Here is a 9,874-nt window from a genome sequence, read left to right as displayed (position 1 = left end):
TTATTTCTGTTTGTATTTTGTATTTTTTGTTTCCTTTTTTATCTCTATTTCTTTTTTTTTTTACCTTTGTAACTCTTTTTGAAATTCTAATAAATATCTTTTTTTTAAAAAAAAAAGACAATGGAACCTATGCTGCTGGCCCTGTGGCAGTGTGGTGTAGTGGTTACAGTGCTGGATGAGTAGAACCTGGGAAACACAGGTTGTAAATGTATTTAAGCCTTGGAGGAAATGCAGTTTGAAAAAGCTTTATTCTTACATTTGAAGGTCCAGGATAAATCCAAAATGGAGCGCCAAACACAATACCATGTTTTGAAGAAGGCAGATTACACTCATGTTATCCACTCCACAAACACAAAAAGAGAGGCTTGCTTCTGCTAATCTTGTGGCATAGCACTTCGGTTCAGATTCCTGCATCATTTAAGTTAAAACTAAAATCCACAATCAGACCTTCCCCCAATTACTGTGTATCGATGAACTAAAATCCTTAGTGTTCTGGTTATTGTATTGAAATAACCACAAATTTCTCTCTGTGAGACCCTTGATGGCTGACAGGTCATCTTGCTCTACGTCTTTGTCCTTCTCGGCATCCTTTGGCAGTGCAGACCAGGCAGAATCGTTCATGACAGAAGCCAGGTCAGGCGAAAGGGTTAAGTTCCCTCCATGACAAATTTCACTTCCGCATTGCGGCAGCCTGAGTGCACGCCATTGTCCCCAACCCGCTGCCGGAACAGGAAGGGGAAAGCCTTCTTGAAGGATTTGCGGAAGCTGTCTCCCATGAAAGCATAGACAATGGGGTTGAGAGACGAGTTGGCATATGACATGCAATTGGCCCACGTCTTGATCTTGTAGGTCTCATAGTTGGCCTGGAAGTGGCGGTAGAAGCCCTGGAAGAGCAAGTAAAGCTGGATAGGACCCCAGCAAATGGTGAACAGCAGCACAATCACCACCACCATCTTGGAAATCTTGGCCCTCATGGCAGCTGAGCGCTCAGACATATGTTGTACCTGCTGGGACTGAACAGAAAAGTCACAGGTGGTCCACCCAGTGTAAGAGAATAGGAAGAGCCCTGGTGGATCACACCAAAGGCCCATCTAAACCCAGCATCCTTTTCTCAGATTCCTATTGGAAGCCTGAAAACAGGACATGCACGCAACAGCACTCTGCCCACACAGCATTATGAGAGAGGGAGATCCACTTTCTCCATGCCATGCATGATTTTATAAATTTCTATCATGCCCCCACCCCGATCATTTTTTTAAACTGAAAAGCCCCCAGTGTTGTAACCTTTCCTCATAAGGGAGATGCTCCAACCCTTTGATCATTTTAGTTGCCCTTTTTGGAAACTTGCTACACGATAAGAGAATAGGGGAGGAATTTGACGTCCTGCTCTTCTACTTGTTCCATCAGTGAAAGCCTTTCGGCTTAGCAGGTGGAATGACCCCCCTCTCTCCTCCCCACACGCCTGCAGGTGGAATGACCCCCCTCTCCCCTTGTTCCAAGGGTTCTCCCGACCCCCCTAATCACCACCCACCAAACAGGAGGCCTGGAGGGGAGGCGGGAAAGCCCCATTATGCAAGTGGAATAATAATAATAATAATAATAATAATAATAATAATAATAATAATAATATTTATACCCCGCCCATCTGGCTGGGTTTTCCCAACCACTCTGGGAGGCTTTGAACAAAATATTTAAAATACAGTAAAAATTAAAAATATAATAAAAATCAGTCCTTGTGCAGGACTTATGTTGACAGGCAGGGCCAGATTAAGACCTTTAGAGGCCCTAAGCACTTAAAAGATTTTGGTGCCCTCATATATATCTAATTCAAAATATAAACATGTGAGCCTTGGTGGACCAAGTGGCAGTTTACCAGATTTTAATTTTGTTATATATTTTGTTGTATATCATTAATCTCTACTATGTATTAATTAATTAATTAATTATTATTATTATTATTATTATTATTATTATTATTATTATTATTATTTCTTTTTATTCTTGCACAGATATATATGTAATTTTTTCATTTATTGTGGAGCCATTTTTTCCCCAGCTGCACCATATGGCCCATGGTAAATTCAGCAATGGAAAATTTTTGTCGTGACCCCCCCTTCCCTTGATGCCCTAAGCACATGTGTCTTTTGCGTAATGGTTAATCCAGCCCTGTTGACAGGGCTTGTTAGTTGACTCCTCCCCTAGGTGTTTAGTACTTTGCCTGTCTTTCAGCAGTTTGGTATAGATTTCATAGGACTCCTTTAGAATAGCGAAATTGAAAATTTGCCTGTGACGTGTATAGGGTGATAGAGTTGTGAAAGCCCAACAAGAAACAGGGTGACCATTCAATTTCTGTCCACCGACTTACCTGGTAATCATGGTCCATGGGTTCCACCACAGGGCGTCCAAGGCGCTTGAGCATAATAGAGTAGCAAAGGCAGATGGTGAGGAGGGGCAACAGATAGACAGCCAAGAAAGTGTATAGAATGAAGATTCGCTCCTGGCTCTTGCTGGTGAATGCCTCAATACAGTAGGTGCGCAAGCCGTACCAGTAGCCAACCTCAGTGCGATGGTACACAGCCATGGGCAATGAGAGAATGAAGGAACCTAGGGGGTCAAAGACACAGATGTCAGGCTCTTATGCAGCAATGCTCCATCTTGTAACCTGCAGAGATCAAAATAACGTCAATGAGCAACAGTAAACAAACCAGGCCTTATCTAGATACCATGTGATTAAGGCAGATCCTGTTTTATAGTAAATAGGAGTGGGCCTGTGAAGAAAAGGTGAGACCAGGATTTTGACAGCAACTGAAGTGAACATTAGTGCCAGTGAAGACACTGGAACCACCAATTCTGCTTATAGCCTGCTTATTTCTTAACATACTGCAGGGTGTTAATTAACTTCCCAATGTCATTGTGTTTCTGTTATCAATGCTGATTTATGAATGGTTACTGCACCCATCTTACACACATGTGTGCTTTAAAGAAATTATGACAGTCTGTATTTTTTGCACCCCATTACTCTCTGACCTCACTGTGTATGATTATTCTCTATAAAAGGTTAAAAAAAGAGAAAGGGTAAAGGACTCCTAGACAGTTAAGTATACCCACATGTAAAAATCCCTGCTAGCTAGCAGAGGGTTGCATGTTATGCATCTGATGAAGTGGACTGTAGCCCATGAAATTAGCTATTTTGGTCAATTAAGAAGTTGGTATTAGCATCTAAGCAAGTACCAACTTCTTCTTTATTGACCAAAGTAAATATGTACACCAAAGAGTCAATAAAGAAGCTGGTTCTTGCTTAGATTCTGAGTGACAAGCCTGATACCAGGAATACCAAACTGGATGGGTTAGGATTTACACTTACCTGGCTCCTCCGTATCATGCAAGCGCCAGCCCCTTTCTTCCCCATAAATTTGTGTTCATAGACTTTGCTGCCCTCACTCACCAATCCAGATCGCAAAGCTGACTGCCATGGCTACCTGGGGGGTCCGATAACGGAGTGATTGCAGTGGGTACAGTGTCGCGTAGCAGCGGTCCATACTCATCGCCATTAGAGTGATGCACGTAGCCTGCACGGTTACCTGGTGAGAAGAGAAACAACTGCAAAGGGAGACCATATGATCTGTTCCTGTAGACTCCTCCACCCCCTTCACGGGAAAGGCACTGTTCCCAAACAGCTGCACACATGTGTATGATATACAGTGCACAGACACTCGCCTTCACTGCAACACACGTAATATCGTAAACCCACTAAAATATCACACATAGATTCTTCCACCATTCAAGCTCACCTGCTGCAAATAGTTGACGAATTTGCACATGAAGTCCCCAAACACCCAGCTGGGGAGGGGATAGAGCGTGGCAGTGAAGGGAACGCAGCACACTAAGAAAATTATGTCAGTGGTAGCCAGGTTTGCTGCAAAAGATACAGAGTCAACATCAGCATGGGACTTAGGCATAATAGGCGTACTAAAGATCACACATGTGTGTGCTTGAATCGGTATTGGCTGCACTGGGAAGTTCCTGTTACTGCCTCCGTTATTAATAACAATCCAGTCAAACGGGAGACATATAAATAATAAAAAGTTTCTTATTAACGTCATCATCATCACCATTACATACAGGAGCAATTTATAAAAGATTTCTGTTTCCTGAGGCATGTGGCTGAAAGATACTGCTCCTGGAAGCCTTAAAATGGTATGGAAGATGGAGCAAGCTTGTTTTCTACTGCTCTTGAGGGTAGGACTTGAGGCAATGGCTTCAAGTTACAAGAAAGGAGATTCCGACTAAAAACTATCTGGCAGCAAAAGCTGTTAGGCAGTGGAACAGACTCCCACGAGAGGTGGTGGACTCTCCTTCCTTGGAGGTTTTTAAGCAGAGGTTGGGTGGCCATCTGCCATGGATGCTTTGGCCGAGATTCCTGCATTGCAGAGGGTTGGACTCGATTACCCTTGGGTCCCTTCCAGCTCTATGAAAGTTTCTATCATTTGCTGTGGAGACATGTGGTTGTTTTGAAATGTTTTTACTTATGTTATTCACAATTCCTTTGCTTTGTGGATTACTGCTCCAGGCTCTTTTAGGAAGAATTGTGGCACTTAAAAATGAAATGAAATGACATGAATAAATAAATAAATAATATTCTGCTTCATGTTGCTCACTGGATGCTCACTGCATCCAGAATTTTGGAATAGTGACATTTCTGATGGAGCCCCTTGAACACTCCAGAATTAAGGAACATTGAGACCAGGGCTGTTGTTGCTAGTTACTCCTGTGGTATCTTTGCACAGTTCCTGTATAAATCTGCTTCCAGAACTGCAAGTGCAGGTGGTGATGGTGTTTTATTTCCTATCAATAACACTTTAAAATTGAGCAATTTGCACCGATGTATCCCTACACATACCAGGATATTTGAGGATATTTGGTGAGCCAACATGACAGTGATGTGGGATTGAGGATTGGAATGATCGCTCTGTGATATTTTGGCAGCAGCGGACAGAGCTGTACTGTAATTTTTAAATAACCGTTTTAATAAAATTAACTAATTTAAAAAAATACTGGGATATTTAATGCACAAAAAATAGGGCTGAGGACTTCCAGGTAACCTGTTTATTGAGCATTCACACCGATTTGTTTGCAGAGAGATTAGGCAATGCTGGCTCCTGGGCAGTTAGATGACCTTGCATCAAAGCAAGTGTTATCCCATAACTTTCCCATCACTTTCCTTATTGCAAATAAGTCCAGTCTTTGGGGGAAGCAGATTTGTTGCAAAAGATCACTCAATTATCTTGAACTATGCAACCTGAAATCCTAGTACTGTATGTGTCTGAATCCCACCTGAAAAAGTGATAGTGTGAAAGTGCCCTGAGAGCAGGTTGCAGCCAGTTGGATGCAGCTTTTGGTAAAAGAATGTTAGAAAATAGTTTCATTCATGAAAATGGAGAATGGGTCCAGGGTATAATAGGGTAAATCTAGATTAGAAGGAGGAAGACCAATAACAGACCCCAGTAACAGTGGGGTAGCGTGGGTTGTCAGCACCCGGGGCAAGGCAAGTAATTTGTGCCCCCTAACCTGTGGATTTGCGCCCCCTAACCCTAACCCCCAGATGTTGCACCCGGTGTGGCCGGCCCCCCCTGCACCCCCACGCTACGCCACTGCCCAGTAATGACGGAGAATGGAACTGGAAAATAGCTCAGAAGAGGAATAGTATACAACTTCTGTCTAGAGCAGTCACAAAACCATTTTTGATGAGATACAAGCCTTCACACTAATAATGGAAAGCCTAACAATGATTATGAGATGGAAAACAAACTAAACTAGACCATGCAAAATACTGACAGTCTTCACACACTAAGGAAAAGCAGAGGGCAGGGTGGTGGATCGTGGTAATCAGACAAAGAAACACTTTCTGTGCTAAGGACTGCGAGTGGGGATTTCTCATCTAGACTCACCAAGCTATGCTTTGGATGCAGACGCTGACCAGCTTCACACATTATATTGGCTGAATCCCTTGGCTAGCTCAAGGAAATTGAAAATGTGAAACCATGGGGAGCTTCCCTTTATACTGTCCTTGTCGAACAGCTGTAGTATGGCTCATCAGGCAGCAAATTTGCATCTCTGTTTGGCTTTTCAAAATATTTTGAAGATGTTTTATTACTTCGCATCTGCTGCCTTAGGGAGGAAGGGTAGGATATAAATGTTTAAACAAACGACTTAAATTAAATTAAAGCTCCAATCAGTGAGTTGTAGATGTTTCTCGGGCAGTTTAAACATTTAAGGAAACTGAGCACAAAAGGGAGGGAATTCTCTTGCTCCTAAAAGCATAATGTGCATGTGGTTCCTCAGGTTAAGAACTTAATTTGTTCTGGAGGTCCGTTCTTAACCTGAAACTGTTCTTAACCTGAGGTACCACTTTAGCTAATGTGGCCTCCCGCTGCCGCTGCGCTGCCACTGCACAATTTCTGTTTTCATCCTGAAGCAAAGTTCTTAACCCGAGGTACTATTTCTGGGTTAGTGGAGTCTGTAACCTGAAGCGTCTGTAACCTAAAGCATCTGTAACCTGAGGTACCACTGTACTGTGTACCTGTTGCTGTTGTGAATTTGCATCTAGCACTGAGATACCTGTGTGTTTTGCCCCCCTCCCCTGGTATCTGTTTAATGGGTAAAATGCTTGCTTTTTAAAAGAACAAGCTTACCGTTATATATTGGGATGGTGAACCTCCAGCCCTCAAGCCTAATTAAGCCTGTTACTGGTCCCTCTTTGGCCCATGAAGCTGTTTCCCTCAGACTATGCCTGCCTGCTCCAAACCTAGAATTGTATGTGGAGGAAGGTAAGGACACGGTTCAAAAGAAACATTCAGGCGCTTAAAGTGAGCTCCCGAGGGTTCCTTTGCATGTTTTCTCAGAACAGAGTCCCACTATATTCAACGCTGAACTTAGTGGGACTTACTTCTAAGTAGACACTATAGCTGTGGCACACAATCTAAATATATTGATAGTACATGGAGAGCCATGAAATTGTGAGAGTTGTTATATTAGGGTGCCAAATTTGTATGATAAATAATGGAAGAAACAGATTAAGTAATATACCAATTTGCAGTATTTTCTATTGGTAAATCAACGTACGTCTTGAAGATAAATTACATCCACAATTATTTTAAAGTTAGAGCAAGTGTACCGCAGAGACCTGAAGAGGATAGAGAAGAGTAAAATTATCTCCCCCTGATAGTAGACCATCACTGGAAGACATCAGAACAAGTTAAATCCCAGGAACTGTGCAAGCAGGAGGCTACAGTTCACTATGGACCATAAATGTACTTTTAGAAACTCTTAGAATTATAAGGATGGAAGGGACCCTAAGGATCATCCAATCCATCCCCCTGCAATGCAGGAATATGCAGTTGCCCCATATGGGGATTGAAATTGAACCTGCAACCTTGGCATTGTCAGCACCATGTTCTAACCAACTGAGATATCCAGCTGGACGAGAATCAGTTTAAAATGAAAATAAAAATTGGGATGGATGCGTATTTTAACCATCTGTCTGCGAAATAAGTAAAATGCAATCAAGACTGAATTGTCTTAGCGGTGGGAGGCTGACCAAAAATAGGTAATACTTTATTTACCACACCGGGGGGGAGAAGGCATTTCTGGCAAATTCACTATGAGGTTAGTTTTCAACAGCCTTTCCTGTCCTGTTTATGTTATGGAAGAACTGGCGGTAACATTGGGGAAAGGGCTGTGCATACTGGGGATATGAAATATTCCATTAGCAATCCTGGTTAGGACGGATGGGCACTCTCTGGCATAACAGAAGCCTAAAGTCATGTCTGGGCACTGTGACATGTGGCAGGTTGAAGAAGATCAGAGAGGAGAGTTGGAAGAAGTTTTACACTCCTTCTTCTCCCCCAAGACACCTGTCAGCAGTCAAGGTGGTTGTGGGGCAAGCCTAGAGAACAGGAAAGCAAGCAGGCGGCGTTCACTCACCAATGTAGAAGTTGGTGGCTGTGCGCATCTGGCGGTGCTTGCTGATGACATAGATGACCAGTGAGTTCCCCACCAGACCAAGCAGCATGATGAGGGCATAGAAGACAGGCACAAGCCAGGCGTCGGTCAGAAACGGGGGTGAGGTGTCCTCCTCTCCACTGCTGTTGAAGATCCACAGCTGCATCCCAACTGGAAGGGCACCATCTGTGCTGGGCCCAACACTGCTAAGCTCCATCAACCAGGGTGTGGTGGGTTCTGCTGTCCCGCTGGACCAGGCCTTGGAAGGCGAAAGCTCAGCCTCCATTCCTGGAGCGAAGGGGAGGACCCACAATAACCCTACCTCTGCAGCCTTCCTTCCTAAGCAACGTGGGTGGGAAGTCTTACTAATTTCTCTGAAAGGCGAGAGAGAGAGACACAGAGAGAGATGATGTAGCAGGGACTGGAGCAACTACTGATGTCCCAAGGGTGATCAATTTCCTCTTAGCCACAGGAGAGAGGGGTGTGTGACTTTGCAAAGTCCTGGCAGAAATAGGGTTGGGTGCCAAATGTAGGGAAAGGAGACAACCCCTGTTAAACTTCAAAGCTTAAGCAGGTTTTTGGGTGGAAGGAAGAAACAATTACAAAGCTTCCTAAGGTTTCTCCAACCTTTCAGGCTCAGGGGCAGTAGCAAGGTTATGCAGCAATTATTAGAGGCGGGGTTGGCAAAAGAGCATCTTTTGCGCTGGTGGGTTCTCTCTGAGTTGATCCCATTATTCCTGCAATCCTTCTCCTGTGCCAGAACAGAGACCCCCGCACACCCCTTCACCCTCATCTGCACCACAGCGTGCTGGCAACTCTCTCTCCTTCTCTCCGTCTGCCCTTTCCACTACGCTGGGGGGTCCTGAGCTCCTTCCTGTGCCAACTCCTTCTTTTCCACCCGCCTCCTTTGGCGCAGCATCCTTCCCGGGACTTACCCTGACCGACGCTGGGCTCTGCACCCAAGGAGAGGCACAGCAGGCAAGCTGAACTTGCCGATGAGGGGAGGAAGAGGCGGCTCTGATTGGCTCCCAGGGATGCAGTCCACAAGTGCGCGGGGGAGGCTTGAAGATGCCCAGTCCGGGACGAAGGGAGCGGCAGGCAAGTGCACAGCAGAAAGGATCCACGCGATGCGTGCAAGTGTTTGGCAGAAATGAAGAAGACCATCCTCTGTCTCACACGCCGGCTCGGCTGCAACCCCTCCCGCACAGCGGGAAAGCAGAGGCGAAAAGAGAGCGAGGAGATCAAACATGGACGCTTAGAAATGTGAGTCTGGCGGACGGGAGCACTCCAGAGGTCTCCCTGAAAGTTACTCCGTGAGAACACAGAGGCCACTATTTTCCTGAGATGACCTGGGGTGTTTTGCGTGGTCCTCTTTGTTTTAAATCGAGGAAGGAATCACAATCATTACTTCTTTCTGCAGAGGTACTGAACTGAACCAACCACTTGCAACGGGTTGACCCTGGGGATCCCCTCCAACTCTACAATTCTATGAATCCATGACACAAAAAGCTTTCCCGGTTTTCCTGCATATTTTAATTCTTTGACAATTGGAATGGGACTGTGAGTTATTGGGTGGGTGAGTGGGGGGCTGATTTTCCTTTTCAGCATTTCTGAAAACTTTCAGTTAGGGTTGAGCACACTATCCTGCACAATTAAAAAATGAACAAAATCTTTATTTTATTTACCAAAAAAAAAAACACCATAAGTACCTAAAGCTCAAGAAAACCCATTTAAAGAAAAATAAATCCTTGCTGAGTTCCCTGCTCCCTTTTAAATAAATGGCTTGCATTTCAGAAGGACTCAGGTTCAAATATGGGCATCTCCAAGTGAAAGCACTTCAGCAGTAGGTGATGGGGGGAAAACTTCTTCTGCA

At 44.3% G+C, this 9,874-nt stretch overlaps 1 protein-coding gene across 3 annotated transcripts; it reads right to left on the bottom strand.

The window, feature by feature from the left end:
• Positions 1-229: 229 nt before the first annotated feature.
• LOC310838541 (G-protein coupled receptor 54-like) lies at positions 230-9,566 on the bottom strand. Of its 3 annotated transcripts, none has more exons than XM_083726033.1 (6): positions 8,937-9,566; positions 7,984-8,375; positions 3,792-3,916; positions 3,446-3,581; positions 2,366-2,604; positions 230-884 (listed from the first exon to the last, which is right to left on the bottom strand). In XM_083726033.1, the coding sequence occupies exons 1-6, from the start codon at positions 9,248-9,250 to the stop codon at positions 648-650; spliced, it is 1,443 nt and encodes a 480-aa protein (XP_083582159.1). In that variant the 5' UTR covers positions 9,251-9,566; the 3' UTR covers positions 230-647. The 3 variants fall into 3 exon arrangements, with proteins under 3 accessions (XP_083582159.1, XP_083582158.1, XP_083582160.1); XM_083726032.1 differs by having other exon boundaries at positions 230-1,013; positions 8,937-9,565; XM_083726034.1 differs by lacking the exon at positions 8,937-9,566 and adding an exon at positions 8,629-8,914 and having other exon boundaries at positions 230-1,013.
• Positions 9,567-9,874: the final 308 nt, after the last annotated feature.

Source organism: Podarcis gaigeae (genome assembly GCF_964106915.1).
Source record: "Podarcis gaigeae genome assembly, chromosome: 2".
Classification (NCBI taxonomy): domain Eukaryota; kingdom Metazoa; phylum Chordata; class Lepidosauria; order Squamata; family Lacertidae; genus Podarcis; species Podarcis gaigeae.
Note: the sequence above shows the minus strand (reverse complement) of the source record. Positions and strands in the feature narration are given on the sequence as shown.

What these genes read in the sequence shown, in the direction of transcription:
- LOC310838541 (XM_083726032.1), bottom strand. Translation starts at nt 9,250, where the DNA reads ATGTTTGATCTCCTCGCTCTCTTTTCGCCTCTGCTTTCCCGCTGTGCG. An exon ending in AGCCACCAACTTCTACATTG is followed by an intron (nt 3,917 to 7,983) that starts GTGAGTGAACGC and finishes TATCTTTTGCAG; the next exon opens with CAAACCTGGCTACCACTGAC. An exon ending in CCATGGACCATGATTACCAG is followed by an intron (nt 1,014 to 2,365) that starts GTAAGTCGGTGG and finishes TTTTCTGTTCAG; the next exon opens with TCCCAGCAGGTACAACATAT.